The sequence below is a fragment of the Eptesicus fuscus genome, chromosome 1 (genome assembly GCF_027574615.1).
Source record: "Eptesicus fuscus isolate TK198812 chromosome 1, DD_ASM_mEF_20220401, whole genome shotgun sequence".
Lineage (NCBI taxonomy): Eukaryota > Metazoa > Chordata > Mammalia > Chiroptera > Vespertilionidae > Eptesicus > Eptesicus fuscus.
The window spans coordinates 70,007,387-70,025,051 of record NC_072473.1 but is presented as its reverse complement, the minus strand read 5'-3'; the positions used below and the strand labels follow the sequence as shown (position 1 = coordinate 70,025,051).

The 17,665-nt window shown below is 39.3% G+C and overlaps 1 protein-coding gene across 1 annotated transcript in view; it reads left to right on the top strand.

Annotated features, from left to right (window-relative positions):
• SYTL4 (synaptotagmin like 4) overlaps positions 1-17,665 on the top strand; it is a 58,631-nt gene that overhangs the window by 7,499 nt on the left and 33,467 nt on the right. Inside the window, exons 5-8 of the mRNA XM_008156542.3 lie at positions 6,299-6,400; positions 6,859-6,934; positions 15,188-15,278; positions 15,394-15,497. Coding sequence (XP_008154764.2) covers positions 6,299-6,400; positions 6,859-6,934; positions 15,188-15,278; positions 15,394-15,497 — 373 coding nt within the window. The remainder of the gene's footprint in view (positions 1-6,298; positions 6,401-6,858; positions 6,935-15,187; positions 15,279-15,393; positions 15,498-17,665) is intronic.

The following is a 17,665-nucleotide window of genomic DNA, read 5'->3' as shown; positions in this document are numbered from 1 at the left end:
TTTATTTTACTCATGCTTAACATGGGAAGTTCTGCCTATATATTTCCTTTGCTCTGATATAGTGTGTGAATTCTTCTTGACAGGCTTCTCACCTCAACTTGAAACAATTTATCTCTTCCCCACTCCCCACTACATTTTGATTTAAAGATAGAATATTGCTTTCTATATACTTTTTTTTGTAACCCTAGGGGAGGGGCAAAAGGCAAGTTGGGGGTTGAGGATTACAGTCTCCTAAAATTATCCTAAATGTCCCAGCTCACTCAGCCCAGTTCCAGATGTGTCCTCTAGCTCATACCAGTGCCCTGAGAGATGACATGCCCCAGTGGTCTTGTCTGCCTCAGTTGAGGTTCCCCAGGGATATCTGGGACTACAATCTCAAGGATTCTGTTTTCCTTGACTTATCCCAGGACTGCTTGGTCACTCACTCAGTTTGCACATCTCCATATTGGAAGGAGTTTTACTGAGCTATATCTTTATTCTGTTTCTTAGCCATAATCTTTTGAACTTTATGACTTGAGACTTGACTCCTTTCCTCATTTGGTTGCTGCTGGTGAATTTTTGGCTTTTTATTTGTGTTTTATTTATAACTTTCCCTCAGCCAGAGACAAATAACTTTCTCACATTTTATATGATTGTTGAAAAGCAGTATGGAAATATATTAAATGTGTACCCACACCGCTTCTGCCACAGACAAGAGTTGTTAATAATTTTGGTATATGGACTATCAGACTGTCTAAATGTACACATATGGGATAGATTCTTAAAACTTTTTTTAGTTTTATTTTTCAATTACAGTTTATATTTGATATTATTTTATATTAGTTTCACATGTACAACATAGTGGTAAGACAATCATATACTTTACAAAGTATTCCCCCTGATATTTCCAGTACCCACATGGCACCATATGTAGTTATTAAAATATTATTGATTACATTTTCTATGCTGGCACCACACGTAGTTATTAAAATATTATTGATTACATTTCTATGCTGTATTTACATCCTCATGACTATTTTATAACTACCAATTTGTACTTCTTTTTTTCCAATAAGTACTTCTTAATCCCTCCACCTTTTCCACTCAGTCCCCCAAACCCCTCCTCTCTGATAACCATCAGTCTGTTCTCTGTATCTGAGTCTGTTTCTATTTTGTTCATTTATATTGTTCTTTAAATTCCACATGTAAGTGAAATAATATGGTATTTGTCTTTCTCTGACTGACTTATCTTACCTTTAGTGACAGTATGGATGGACCTAGAGGGTTTCTTAAATTTTTAATTTACTTTTTAAAATGTTATTCTAAATGCACATTAAGTGAATGAGGAAGAACTTCAAAAACTCAATAATACAGATAATTCGATAGAAAATGGACAAAAGATTCGAACAGACATTTCACTAAAGACAATATACAGATGTGCAATAAGCACTTTAAAAGATGCTCAACATCATTAGTTACTACAGAAATGCAAATTAAGATTACAGTAAGATGCTACCATATACTGACTATAATGGCTAAAATGAAAAATACTGAGCATTCCAGTTGTCTGTAAGGATGTAGAGCAACTGGAATACTCATACACTGCTAGTGGGAATGTACAACAGTCAAGCCACTTTGAAAAACAGTTTAGTAGTGTCTTAGCAAGTTAAAGGTACACTTATTTTGTGATTCAATCATTCCATTCCTAGGAGTTTACTCAAGAGAAGTGATCGCATATGTTCATATAAAGACTTATACATGAATGTTCATAGCAGCTTTATTTGTAATATCCAAAACCTAGAAACATCCCAAAGGGATAAATTGGCATTTGTTTATACAGTGCAGTACTACTCAGCAATGAAAAGGAATGGACTACTGATACATGCAGCAACATGGATGAATCTCAGAATAATCATGGTGAGTGAAAGAATCCAAACAAAAAAGACATACTGTATGATTCTGTTTATAGAAAATGCAAACTAAATTTGAGTGACGGAAAGGTGGATGGATTACAAAGGGGCACAAGGAAAGTTTGGGTAGTGATATATGTGTTCACTAACTTAATTGTGGTAATAGTTTCACGAGTGTATACACATGTCAAAACTCATCAAATTACACACTTAAACATGCAGTTTATGTCAGTTATAATTCAAGTTGTAAAAAGGAAAAAAATATATGATAATATAACCTTGATATCTTTCTATGTCAGCACCAAGGGTTTACGTCATTCATTTCGCTATCTGTGTAGTATTTCCTTGTATGTATATACAACAAATTCTTAAATAACATTTTTTCATTCAACGTCATTTCCTTATAGTGTTGATGACAAAAAACTTGATTCCAGCCCAAGGCTACTGTCTATGTGGCATTTGCATGTTCTCCCCATGTCTGTGTGGGTTTTCTCTGGATACTCCAGTTTCCTCCCACATCCCAATTCTGTGTATGTTAGGTTAAGTGGTGTATAAATTTTCCCATTGTGAGTGAGTGTAGCTGGGTGTGAGTGCGCCCTGTGATGGAAGGGCATCCTGTCCAGTGCAGGTTCCTGTCCTGCACTCTGAGCTGAGTCTCTGGCCACCAGTGACCATGAACTGGAATAAGTAGGTTGAAAATAATTTTCTTACTTGTTCTTTTTAATCTTTCTTAAATGTTGTATAGCTCACATTTATTTCAGTGTTTAATATTAGAAGTGCTGTGGGTCTTTATTTAGAAGTTTGGTCATGTTTTTGTGATCAGAAATATGCCTTAAGTACTTAACCATTGTTTATATCAATTAGCCTGTGGTAAAATTGGTTTTGTTATACATCATTTCACTTAAAGTCACAGTTTCCAAGAACCTATGGATGACACAAAGTGAGGAGTTACTGTATGTAGTGTGATTTTATCCACACAGCCTTAGGTAGGTGACTCATCTGTTTTAGGTGATGAGGCCCCTTTTCCTTTGTGGATAAGGCTAAGAATGACTTTTTTATTTCCTGAACCTGATTAACACATCTGACATCATTGGTTAGAATGTAATTTCTGAATCCTATTGCTTCTGGCTGTCTATGACTTTCTGTCTCATTGGATCCAGAAAACTCCTATTTATTCTAAACATGAAAACAGATTAAGTGGCCATAAATGATATTTTCCATAAAATTATGGAGCTTAAGAGATAACCTAATTCAACCCCCTTATTTTTTATAGAAAAGAGGTCAGGATAAGTGATTTACTTGAGATCATACAGATAGTTAGAGCCCAGGACTCCCATCTCTTAGTTTATGTTTTTACTGCACAGATGTCAAATAATTGCTTTTTACCCCTAGGGTTGTTTGTATTAGCTCTGGATCTGTATGTATTAATCTTTACGGAAAAATACAAGCAGAAAAACACTCTCCATGGACCATTGTTAAACTACCTCTCTGGAGGAATGGTTTTACTTTGGGTTATTTATTCTATGTAGAAAAGATGAAAAAAGAAGAATTTTAAAGTAAAAATAAAATCAAGCTCCCTGCTGTGTCTTGGACTTTAAAGCTAATACATCTCTTTAAAAAATGACTGCTGTTTCACTTTGTGCATTCCCTAGGATTTCAACCACTCCTGTTTTCACAGAGCTACCTTAAACACCAGTTGATAACTTGGAAAGTTTAATGTTTACTGCCTAAGACATAGATTTTGCTTACTTCAATCTTAGTTCATTTACTGTTTAGTTTATTTGTTAATAAATACCTATGAATGCCTACTATTTGCCAGGCATTGTTTTAAGAAGTCTGACACACTGGTGAATACAACAAAGTCCCTTGCTTGTGGAGCTTAAATTTGGGGATAGGAAACACAGACAGTAAATAATCAAATAAATATATTGTATATAAGATGTTGACAAGTGCTATGGAGAAAATGAAGTAGGCTAAAAGGATATGGGATGCCAGGAAAGCATGTGTGTACATATGCTGTTTTACTAAGGATATCCAGGGAAAAGTCTTAATAAGGTGACATTTGAACAAAGATGTGAAGCAAATGAGGGAGCAAACCCTGAGAGTATCTGGGGGGAAAGCATTCTAAGCAGAGAAAGCAAAAGATATAAAGACCTAAGGTGAGTTTGTATTTGACATGTTAGAGTATTCTGGAACTGCATTGGAAGCGGGGAGGGGTAGGATATGAAGACAGAGATGGGGTGAAAAGCAGATCATGTAAGACTTTGTTGACACTGTAAGGACTCTGTCTTTTACTCCAAGTGAGATGGAGGGCTCTGAATGACTGATATTTTTTTCTTTTTCTAAATTGAAGTAAAATTCACGTAGTATAAAATTAATAATTTTAAAAGTATGTATTTTAGAACATTTTCATCAATCCAAAAAGAAAACCTGGACCTATTAAGCAGTCATTCCACATTTCTCCAAGCTCCTAACCTACTTTCATTCTCTATGGATTTGTTTATTGTGATTTCGTATAAATGGAGTCAACAAAATGTGGCCATTTATGTCTGGCTTTTTTAAATTAACATAATTTTTCAAGGTTTATCCATGTTGTAGCATGTATTAGAACTTCATTCCTTCTTACTGTTGATAATATTTCAGTTTATATATAGGCCACATTTCATTTATCCATTCATCCATTGATGGATATTTGGGCTGTTGGCTATTGGGAATAATGCTGCTATAAACATTTGTGAACAAGTTTTTTTGTGGAAATATGTTTTCATTTCTCTTGAGTATATACCTAAGAGTGGGATTGCTAGGTCATATGGTAATTCCATATTGGATTTATATTTTAAAAGCTCATTTTAGCTGTTGAGTTGAGGATACATTGTGCAGGACAAGGGCAGAAGTAGGGAGTTCGGTTAGAAGGCTATTGCAATCATCCAGGAGCTAGTGATGGTGGTTTGGATCAGAGTAATAGCAGTGGAGGGGGTGAGAACTGGTTAGATTTTAGACATACATTGAAGATATAGCCAAGAAACTTTGGTAACACGTTGCTTTTGTATTGTGAAAGAACAATGGGAATCAAGGATGATTCTTAAAAATTTTGACCTGAGAAATGAAAGGAGAGAGTTGCCACTTGATGAGATTGAGAGAAGAGAAGGTATGGGGAGGATTAGGGCTTTGGTTTAAGATTTGCTATGTTTGAACATTCAAGCAGTCAATTAGGCTCTTGGAAATATAAGTCTGGCATTTGATTGAGATATAAATCCAGGAATTATTAATTGCTAATAATATGTAAAGAATATGAGATTAGATAAGATCATGTAGGAGTAACTCTGGATAGTGAAGAGAAGCAGTCCAAGGAATAAGCCTGAACACATCCAAAGTTTAGAGGTCTAGAACATGAGGAAGGACCAGCACAGGAGACTGAGGAGTAGACTGTGAAGTCAGAGGACTAGGAGAGTTTGGAGTCCTGGCAGCCAAATGATATTACTTCAAATCCTTGAGGAAGATACTTTTTTTTCTTTTCTTGCTGCTCTCACAAATTCCTAAAAGTGACGGGTCTAGGAATTGTGTTCTTTCCTTTAGAGATGAGGACTGCTCTTTTGAATGCCTCGGTCATCTTCATTAAGGTGAAAAAAATTCTGGTCTTCTGAATACTGTCTTCAAACCATATTGCTTATTTGTATATATACTTTAAGCCCCACTGAGGGCAGTTAGTCAAGAATGTAGTCAACAAATATGTGAGTGCCCACTCTATGCTAGTTTCTCTTCTAGCCATTGGGAACACACAGTGAACAAGATGCATGCTCACTGATCTCACAGAACTTAGGCTAATTGAGAAATACATTAAACAAATCATTTGTTTAAATTATTGAACAAATAAGTTCTCTAAAAGACATAATTAGAAATAATTAGATATGTGATGACCGTTACCAAGAAATCAGGATGCTTTAAGAGCACATAGGAAAGTTACTAATGCAGACTTGGAGCAGCATGACCAGAGAGATCTGGAAGGATTAACATATAAGGAGAGTCCTGAAGGAGTAGATTTAGCCAGATGAAGAAAAATGGCCATTGTGAAATAATATCCAAGGCAGAGAAAAGAAGGAGAGTGTTGTTATATTCAGGGAACCAAAAGAGCTTCATCATTCTGGAATGTAAAGTATAAGGCAAAGTGGAGGGTGAAAAATGAGTCTGGAGAGGTGAGCTGGGGTAAAGTCATAAGGATTTTCTTGACATGCTGAGTTTGAACTCAATCCCAATAGTAGTGGGAACTGCTGAACAATTTTAAAAGTATACTGAGATAATTATTCTAGAAAGATCACTTAGGCTACCATTGTGAATAGGTTGGAAGGAAGGCTGATACTCATCAGGAGAGCCCACTTCCTTTATATGTTGGCTCTTGGGTTTTATTCTAGTGTACCAATCGAAGTGCCCAAGCTGAAAAGTGGAAAGAGTGCACTGGAGGCTGAGAGTGAGAGTCTGGATAGCTACACAGCTGACTCAGATAGCACATCCAGGTGAGATACCCGCAAATCCCTGAACATCTGTTCAACCAAAGTTCCCATTTTGTTCTCTAGCATCAGAATGTAGGGCTCCTATGCCTTCAGTGATACTGACTTCTCTTCAGCAAGTTGAATGAAGTCTTCTCACTGACTTTGCTAAGTCTTTCATTAGCACTTCAACTGTTGTCTCCAATCACAGCCTTCCACAGGCTACTGTGCCTTGGAGGAGTGTTCTTGGACCAGCAGCAACAGATGCTGCTGTCCTTTAGGAATGGGGGTGGGGGGTGTTTGTGTTTGTGCAAAGTTGCTTATCTAATCATCTGCATTACTTCAAGGAAAATCTGATGTTAAGTTTATCTTACGGATTTGGTGAGAGCAAGGCAGTTGCTTTCCTTCCCTAGAGCTTGGGTCTTTAGAAGAGGAAGGGGAGGAGGTGGTTTTGGTTTTGTTATAATTTCTGTATCTACCTACAGGAGAGACTCTCTGGATAAATCTGGCCTCTTTCCAGAATGGAAGAAGATGTCTGCTCCCAAATCTCAAATAGAAAAGGTATAATCTCTCTCTCTCTCTCTGTCTCTCTCTCTGTCTCTCTCTCTGTCTCTCTGTCTGTCTCTCTCTCTGTCTCTCTCTCTCTCTCTCTCTCTCTCCCTCCCTCCCTCCCTCCCTCCCTCCCTCCCTTCCTCCCTCCCTCCCTTCCTTCCTTCCTCCCTTCCTCCCTCCTTCTCTCCCATCTTCCCTCTCTCTCTCCCTCTTTCTCTGCTCTTTCATTTCTCAGGAAGAATTTAAATTAAAAAATTCAACTAAAAAATTTTAGTTCTGATTCACTTGGGGACATTTTCTAAGGTTTTGCTTGAAACATGTGAGAAAATAGGTTTTATACTACTTCCTAGGATTAAATTAAATTCCTAAGATTAAGCTTTCCTTTATGTTTGTAATAGTTTAGTGAAACTCTAAGCCTTATTCTTTTTAATTTTTATTATTAAAAATTTTTCCATTACAGTTTACATTCAATATTATTTTGTTTTAGTTTCAGGTATACAACATAGTGGTTACATAATCATGTACTTTGCAAAGTGATATCCTTGATATTTCAAGTACCAACCTGCTACCATTAATAGTTATTACAATATTATTGACTATATTCTCTATGCTGTAATTTATACCTCTGTGACTATTCTGTAACTACCAATTTATACTTCTTAATCCATTTTCCTTTTTCACTCAATCCTCAAACCCTTCCCCTGTGGCAACCGTCAGCTGTTCTCTGTATCTATGAGTCTATTTCTACTTTGTTTGTTCTTTTTTTGTACTTTAGATTCCACATTTAAGTGAAATCATATGGTATTTTTCTTTCTGTGTCTCACTTATTTCACTTAACATAATATCATCTAGGTCCATCCATGTTGTTACAAATGGTAAGATTTCATTCTTTTTTATGGCCAAGTGTGTGTGTGTGTGTGTGTGTGTGTGTGTGTGTGTGTGTGTGTGTGTGTATAGTACTTATAGTGGTATATATATATACCACTACTTATCCACTTATTTATAGATGAGCACTCAGGTTGCTTATGTATATTTCATGTTGTAAATAATACTGAAATAAACATAGGGATGTATATATTCTTTCAAATTACTGTTTTCAGTTTCTTCAGATAAATCCCCAGAAGTAGAATCACTGGGTCATAAGGAAGTTCCATTGTTTTGTTTTGTTAATCCTCGCCAAGTATATTTTTTCCCATTGATTTTTAGAGAGAGAGAGAGAGAGAGAGAGAGAGAGAGAGAGAGAGAGAGAGAGAGACATCGATGTGAGAGAGATACAGCAATTGGTTGCCTCCTACATGTGCTCTGACTGTGCCCTTGCAACACAAGTATGTGCCCTTGACTAGAATGGAACTCATGACCTTGCAGTGCATGAGTTGATGCTCTAGCCATTTAGCCACACTGGCCAGGGAGGAAATTCTATTTTTTACTTTAAATGTTTGGGGAACTTCCACAATGTTTTCCAAAATGGATGCACCACCAACAGTGCCTGAGGGTTCCCTTTTTTCCACATCTTTGCCAACACTTTTTGTTTATTGATGATTTATTGATGATAACCATTCTAAGAAGTGTGAGGTGATATCTCATTGTGGTTTTAATTTGCATCTCTCTGATGATTAGTGACGTTGAACATCTTTTCATATGTCTTTGGGCATCTGATGTTCTCTTTGGAGAAGTGTCTATTCAGGTCCTTAGCCAATTTTCTAACTGTGTTCTTTGTTTTTGTTGTTGCTGAGTTGTATATTAGTAAGTTCTTTATATATTTTTATATTAACCCTTTATCAGATGTATCATTAGCAAATAGATTCTCCCATTCAGTAGATATTCTTTTCATTTTGTTGGTTGTTTCCTATGCTTTACAAAACTTTTTTAGTTTGATGAGTGCCACTTGCTTGTGTTTTCTTTTGTTTCCTTTGCCTGAGGAGATATATCAGAAAAAATATATTATTAAGAACAATGTCAGACAGTTTACTGCCTATGTTTTCTTTTAGGAGTTTTATGGTTTCCAGTCTTACACTTAAGTCTTTAAACCATTTTGAGTTTATACTTATATGTGGTATAAGAAGGTGGTCTAGTTCCTTTATTATTATTTTTTTTTGCATTTATCTGCCCAGTTTTTCCAGCACCATTTATTTATTTTTAATTTGTTTCTTTATTGATTAAGGTATTACATATGTGTCCTTATGGCTCCATTTTCCCCCACCCCCCACTCATGCCCTCACCCCCAGTTGTCTGTGTCCATTGGTTAGGCTTATATGCATGCATACAAGCCCTTTGGTTGATTTCTCCCCCTTACCCTCCCCCTCCCCTACATTCCCTTTGAGGTTTGATGGTCTGATTGATGCTTCTCTATCTCTGGATCTGTTTTTGATCTTCAGTTTATGTTGTTCATTATATTCCATAAATGAGTAAGATCATGTGATATTTATCTTTCTCTGAATGGCTTATTTCGCTTAGCATAATGCTCCCCAGTTCCATCCATGCTGTTGCAAATGGTAAGAACTCCTTCTTTTTTACTGCAGCATAGTATTCCATTGTGTAGATGTAGCACAGTTTTTTAATCCACTCATCTGCTGATGGACACTTAGGCTGTTTTCAAATCTTAGCTATTGTAAATTGTGCTGCTATGAACATAGGGGTGCATATATCCTTTCTGATTGGTGTTTATAGTTTCTTGGGATATATTGCTAGAAGTGGAATCACTGAGTCAAATGGGAGTTCCATTTTTACTTTTTTGAGGAATCTCCATACTGTTCTCCACAGTGGCTGCACCAGTTTGCATTCACACCAGCAGGGTCCTTTTTCTCCACATTTTTGCCAGCACTTGTCATTTGTTGATTTGTTGATGATAGCCATTCTGACAGGTGTGAGATGGTACGGCATTGTCGTTTTGATTTGCATCTCTGGGATGATTAGTGACTTTGAGCATGTTTTCATATGTCTCTTGGCCTTCCTTATGTCTTCTTTCGAAAAGTATCTATTTAGGTTCATTGACCATTTTTGATTGGGTTGTTTATCTTCCTTTTGTTAAGTTGTATGAGTTCTCTGTAAATGTTGGAGATTAAACCCTTATAGGTGATAACATTGGCAAATGTATTCTCCCATGCAGTGGGCTTTCTTGTTGTTTTGTTGATGGTTTCTTTTGCTGTGCAGAAGCTTTTTATTTTGATGTAGTCCCATTTGTTTATTTTCTCTTTAGTTTCCATTGCCCTAGGAGCTGTATTGGTGAAGAAATTGTTTCGGCATATGTCTGAGATTTCTCTGCCTGTGGATTCCTCTAGTATTTTTATGGTTTCCCGTCTTATGTTTAAGTCCTTTATCCATTTTGAGTTTATTTTTGTGTAGGGTGTAAATTGGTGGTCTAGTTTCATTTTTTTGCATGTATCTGTCCAATTTTCCCAACACCATTTATTGAAGAGACTGCCTTGACTCCATTGTATGTTCTTGCCTCCTTTGTCAAATATTAATTGAGCATAGGGGTTTGCTTCGATTTCTGCTATTCTATTCCATTGGTCTATATGTCTCTTCTTGTGCCAATACCAGGCAGTTTTGAGAACAGTGGCTTTATAATACAGCTTGATATCTGGTATTGAGATCCTACCTACTTTGTTCTTCTTTCTCAGGATTGCTGCAGCTATTCGGAGTCTTTGTTTATTCCAGATGAAATTTTGGAGGGTTCATTCTTTGTCTGTGAAATATGCCATTGGTATTTTAATGGGGAGTGCATTGAATCAATAGATTGCTTTGGGTAGTATGGACATTTTAATGATGTTGATTCTCCCAATCCATGAACATGGTATGTTCTGCTATCTGTTTATATCTTCCGCTATCTCTTTTTTTAGTGTCCTTTAGTTTTCCGAGTACAGTTCTTTTACATCCTTAGTTAAGTTTATTCCTAGGTATCTTAATTTTCTTGGCCCAGCATCATTTATTGACCAGACTGTTTTTACCCCATTCTTGCCTCCTCTGTTAATTGACCATATAGTTGTGGTTTTATTTCTGGACTCTCTATTCTGTTCCATTGGTGTGTGATTTTAAGCCAGTCCTGGTTTGCTGGTTTGATTACTATGGCCTTGAGGTAATGTTTTATATCAGATAGTGTGATAGGTCCAACTTTGTTCTTCTTTCTCAAGATTCCTGAGGCTATTAAGGGTCTTTTGTGGTTCCATAGAAATTGTTGGATGATTTGTTTTAGTTCTGTGAAATGTACCGTTGGTATTTTGATACGAATTGCATTGAAACTATAGATTGATTTAGGTGGTATGCATATTTTATTTTATTTATTTATTAATTTAATAAATCTTTATTTTTCAGATTATTACAGTTGTTCCTCTTTCCCCCCCCCCATAGCTCCCCTCCACCCAGTTCCCACCCCACCCTCTGCCCTTACCTCCCCCTCACTTTCCTCATCCATAGGTGTACGATTTTTGTCCAGTATCTTCCCGCACCCCCCACACCCCTTTCCCCCTGAGGATTGCCAGTCCACTCCCTTTCTATGCCCCTGATTCTATTATATTCACCAGTTTATTCTGTTCATCAGATTTTTAATTCACTTGATTTTTAGATTCACTTGTTGATAGATATGTATTTGTTGTTCATAATTTTTATCTTTACCTTTTTATTCTTCTTCTTCTTAAAGAATACCTTTCAACATTTCACATAATATTGGTTTGGTGTTGATGAACTCCTTTAGCTTTTTCTTATCTGTGGAGCTCTTTATCTGACCTTCAATTCTGAATGATAGCTTTGCTGGGTAGAGTAATCTTGGTTGTAGGTTCTTGCTATTCATCACTTTGAATATTTCTTGCCACTCCCATCTGGCCTGCATAGTTTCTGTTGAGAAATCAGCTGACAGTCGTATGGGTGCTCCCTTGTAGGTAATTAACTGTTTTTCTCTTGCTGCTTTTAATATTCTCTCTTTGTCTTTTGCTCTTGGCATTTTAATTATGATGTGTCTTGGTGTGGTCTCTTTGGATTCCTTTTGTTTGGGATTCTGTGCACTTCCTGGACTTGTAAGTCTATTTCTTTTACCAGGTGGGGGAAGTTTTCAGTCATTATTTCTTCAAATAGGTTTTCAGTATCTTGCTCTCTCTCTTCTTCTGGCAACCCCATAATTCTGATGTTGGTACACTTGAAGTTGTCCCAGAGGCTCCTTATACTATTTTCAAATTTTTGGATTCTTTTTTTCTTTTTTCTTTTCCAGTTGAGTGTTTTTTGCTTCTTTGTATTTTAAATATTTGACTTGATTCTTGCGTTCCTCTAGTCTGCTGTTAGGTCTCTGTATAATATTTTTTATTTCAGTCAGTGTATGTTTAATTTCTAGTTGGTCCTTTTTCATATCCTCGAGGGTCTCGCTAAATTTATCTGCCTTTTCTAGGAAATTCTTGAGTAACCTTATAACCGTGGTTTTGAACTCTATATCCCGTCATTTGCTTTCCTCCCTTTCTTTCATTTGTCATATGTTTCTTTGTCTCTGCATTTTCGCTGCTTCCTGAATTGGTAGAGTAGCTTTGTATGCTAGGTGTCCTATAGAGCCCAGTGGCTCAGCCTCCCCAGTTACCTGAGGTGGAAACTCTTGGTGCACCTCTTTGTGGACTATGTGTACAGCCTTGTTGTAGTTAAGTCTTGATTGTTGTTGGTATCACTGGGAGATATTGACCTCTAGGCCAATTGGCTGTGAGGATCAGCTGTGTTTACGCCAGGAGAACTTCTGTGCTGGAGACAGCTTTAAGAGACAATACTTGCAAAATTGTAAAAGCCTCTGTGCTCAGCTTGGATGGGGCGGAATCTCAGGGCTGAGCAGACAGTCTTGGCTTCCTGTCAGCTCTGCCCTATGAGGCCCCTGGGTCTCAGTGTCCCTCGGTAAACGCTGCAAGCACCTCTGAGAGAAAGCTGCCCTCAAGTTTCGCCCGCTGCTAGACAGTCCAGCTTCTCCCACAGTGAATCTGGATTCCCAGATTCTCGCCCGGAACTGGAGTTCAGCGCAGTTGAGAGCTTCCGTCTCCCTCCTGCTAGAGAAAGCCAGCAGCACACTCAGCAATCAGTCCTCTCTGCATGCACTCCCACGTGCGCCTCCTGACCTCTGCCTTTCATGGCTCCCCTGAGTTTCCGTGTGCTTTTCTCTTTTCCTGACAGTCCAGATTCCCCCTGTATGAGCCTGGTTCCCCAAGGTTTCGCCCAGAACTGGGGTTCAGTGCAGTCGGAACTGGAGTTCAATGCAGTCGGGAGCTTCCGTCTCCCTCCCGCTAGAGAAAGCCAGCCAGGCCTCAGCTGCCCGTCCTCTCCGTGCACGTGTCTCTATACCTCAGCCTTTTGCAGCTCCTCTGATTCTCCATGTGGTTTTCTCTTTCCTTCTAGTTGTAGAATTTCCACTCAGCCAGCTTTCCTGTGGTTCTGGATGATGTCCATTTTGTTTTTAGTTGTAGTTTTGAAATTGTTGTGCGAGACAGCAGTTTAGGTGTTTACTTATGCCACCATCTTGGTTTCTCTTCAGGTAGTATGGATATTTTAATGATGTTAATTCTTCTTGAGTATGGCATATACTTCATTTATTTGTATGCTTTTCAATTTATTTCTTTAGTGTTTTCTAATTTTCTGAGTACGGGTCTTTTATCTTTGGTTAAATTAGTTCTTAGGTATTTTATTTTTTGATGTAATTATAAATGGTATTGTTTTCTCAGTTTCCCTTTCTGATATTTCATTATTGGTGTAAAAATGCAACCAACTCTTGAATATTTATTTTGTATCCTACTACTTTACTGAATTCATTTATCAGTTCTTGTAGTTTTTCTGATGGAATCTTAAGGTTCTCTATATATAATATCATGTCATCTGCGAATAAGGACAGCTTTACTTCCTCTTTTCCAATTTGGATGCCTTTTATTTCTTCTTCTTGTCTGATAGCAATGGCTAATACTTCCAGTACTATGTCGAACAGGAGTGGTGAGAGTGGGCATCCTTGTCTTATTCTTGTTCTTAGGGGAAATGGTTTTAGTTTTTGCTCATTGAGTATGATGTTGGCTGTGGGTTTGTCATATATGGCCTTTATTATGTTGAGGTGTGTTCCCTGTGTACCTCTGGAACCCCCAAGCTTGCCTGAAATTCCTCAAAAGTTTTTTAAGGAAGACTATAATGAAGGTTCAGGCTGGTCGCCACCAGCAGATCCCACAACCTTTTTTGAACTTGGTTGGGTGGGGCTTCAGGGAGTCGGCAGGGTTGGGCTAACATAGTTCTTCAGGCTGATGCTGAGATGGGTATTTGGGGACCCAACACAGCAACAGTAGTACCAGTAAGGCATGCGAGGGGAGGGGCCTGGGGGGATGGCCCTAGCCCTAAAGCCACACAACTTAGTCTCTCCCTGTGTGTTTCTGGCACCTCCTGAGGTTGCCCTGAATTTCTCGAGAGTTTTTTTGTTTTTTTTTAAGAAAGACTGATGCAGGCCCAGACTGGTTGCTGTCAGTAAAGCCCACAGCTGAGTGCAAGCTAGGCAGGGTGGTGCCTAAGGAAGTTGGCAGGGTGGGGTTTGTGTAACTCTCTCCTGGCTAATGCCATATGGAGGGGAGTGCTTGACCCAGGATCAGATGACATCTGTGTGCAGTGTGGGAGAGGGACTCAACACAGGGACATTGGTGGTTTTCCCTCTAGCCCTGTCCTTAAAGCCACACAACTCAATTTCTCCCTGCATGATGTCAGCATCCTATGAGTTGCCATCCCTCCATTGGAGCTCAGGGTGAGTGCTTGTGAGTGAGATTTTGCACACTGCTTTTTTTCAGAAGGTGCCTGAGTTTCCAGTAGTCTCTCATCTCATCTGGGTGGTCGGAATCCCCACTGATTTTCAAAAACAGATGTTATGTGTACTGGTGCCCTGGTCTCAAAAGACTGACATGGGGTTGAGACCTCTCGCTCCTCAGGGGGAAACTCTGAAGCTGAGATATCCTTCTAGATTCTCAGCCATGGCACATGGGTGCAGGACCAGCCTTTTTTGTATTTCCACCCTTCCTACCAGTTTTGAAGTAGCTTCTTATATAAATCTTTAGTTATAAGACTTCTATTCAGCTAGTCTTAAAATGGTTATCCAGGTTGATTGTTCTATAATTTAGTTATAATTTTGATGTGGCCCTGGGAGGAGTTGAGTGTAACTTCCATCTACTCTGCCATCTTGGGTCAGTTCCCCGAGCCTTATTCTTTATGACATTATCCTTCCTTATTCCATCCTTTCACTTATCCAACTGTCCTTTTGCATTTCCTTGCCCTATTCTTTCCTAGGAAACTCAGTCTGGAGGTCAAAATGTGGTATCTGTCAATGAGGGTGAAATGATATTCAAGAAGAACACCAGAAAAATCTTCAGGCCTTCAGGTAGCTTTCTTCCCTTCATGGCCTTTTGAGATTGAAATTGTGAGTGCCCTTGATGGGTTTTTAGTATGGAGAATAGTATGTCTCTTTTGATTTGGGATTTTGGTCTTCCACTTAGAATATACTAAGTCTGTGATTGATCTTCGCCCAGAAGATGTGGAACATGAATGTGGCTCTTTGGGAGACAGAAGCAAATCTGTCCCTGGACTCAGTGTGGATATGGTAAGTACCTTTCTATTTCACATGGTCACTAGGTGTAATTTTATATATTTAGAGTAGACTTTAGTACCTGATAATCTCAATCAACCTTAATTATTGAGGAAATGGTAACATGAATCTTTATTTTCCCAAATTACTAAAGTAAATCTGTTTGCTGAATTGCTTAAAGAAAGACTGTCTTTATTGTCTTTATCTTCTAATACAATTTTTTTGATATATGGTTGGGTGCTCGTATAAATACTTATTTTTTATTAAAATGTAAATGATTGGGGCAGTCGAATGGGAAAGAGATATTCTTTTTTTATTGTTTAAAGTAATATAGTAGTACATATATCTCCTTTTTTCCCCTATTGACCTTCCCCCAGCTTCCCCTACCCCCTGTCGCATGCCCTCATCCCACCCACCCCAGTGTCTTGTGTCCATTGGTGTGCTTATATGCATGCATATAAGTCCTTTGGTTGAACTCTTTCCCCCTCTCCCCAACACTCCCCAGCCTTCCCACTGTAATTTGACAGTCTGTTCGGTGCTTTACTGCTTCTGTATCTATCTTTTTGTTCATCCTATCTAATGATAGACAAATATGCAAATTGACCATACCTCCGACACACCCACAAGCCACATCCAAAGCCACGCCCACCATCTAATCAGAGCGAGTATGCAAATTAACCCAAACCAAGATGGCTACAGCCACAGAGAGCAAGGTTTCCTAGGTAACAGAGGAAGCCAAGCTTTCCGCCTGCCCTGGCCAGGCCTAAGCCTCCACTCAAGCTACAAAGTTTCAATTATAGAAGGTAAACAAATTCAAACAAATGGCGGCAGAATGGAGCTTGAGAGAGCAGGCCAGGGTTGCCGCCGGCAACAGGGGAAGCAAAGCTTTCATCACACCCTGGCTGGGCCCACCCGCTTAAGGCTACAAAGTTTCAATTATAACCCCAACACAAATGGCTGCCAACCTTGGAAGGAGCCCCAGGCTTGGCTCCGCTCCAGGCTACAAAGTTTCAATTGTAGAAGGAAAATAAATTCCAGATACCAGGGCCTCTGCTTGGTTTGCCAGGGGGCGTGGCCGGCCTGCAAACCACCACAGGCCCCTTGCTCAGGCCACCCAATGCACCAAGGGAACCCCCACCTGATCTGGGACACCCTTCAGGGCAAACCAGCTGGCCCAGACCCCTGTACCAGGCCTCTATCCTATCTAATAAAAGAGTAATCTGCAGATTGATCATCACTGCAACACACAATATCACTGCCCCCATGTGGTCAAAGATCCTGCCCCCATGTGGACACAAGATGGCCACCACAAGATGGCCAGCAGGAGAGGGCAGTTGGGAGGCACCCAGCCTGCAAGGGAGGGCAGTTGAGAGGGACCAAGCCTACAAGGGAGGGCAGTTGGAGGTGATCAACCCTGCAGGAGAGGGCAGTTAGGGGTGACCAGGCCGGCAGAGGAGGGAAGTTGGGGGCAAACAGGCTGACAGCAGAGTGGTTAGGAGGTGATCAGGCTGGCAGGCAGAAGTGGTTAGGGGCAATCAGGAAGGCAGGCAGGCAAGCAGTTGGGAGCCAGCAGTCCTAGATTGTGAGAGGGATGTCTGACTGCCCGTTTAGGGATCTGACTGCCCACTGGGATCGGGCCTAAACGGGCAGTCGGACATCCCTCGAGGGGTCCCATATTGGAGAGGGTACAGGCTGGGCTGAGGGACAACCCCCCTCTGTGCACGAATTTTGTGCACCGGGCCTCTAGTCAGGTTATAATGTTCTTTATTTTCCATAAATGAGTGAGATCATGTGGTATTTTTCTTTTATTGCCTGGCTTATTTCACTTAACATAATGCTCTCCAGGTTCATTCATGCTGCTGCAAATGATAAAAGTTCCTTCTTTTTTATAGCAGCGTAGTATTCCATTGTGTAGATGTACCATAGTTTTCTAATCCACTCATCTGCTAATGGGCATTTAGGCTGTTTCCAAATCTTAGCTATGGTGAATTGTGCTGCTATGAACATAGGGGTGCATGTATCCTTTCTGATTGGTGTTTCTAGTTTCTTGGGATATATTCCTAGAAGTGGGATTACTGGGTCAAAAGGCAGTTCCATTTTTAGTTTTTTGAGAAGACTCCATACCGTTCTCCATAGTGGCTGCACCAGTCTGCATTCCTACCAGCAGTGCACGAGGCTTCCTT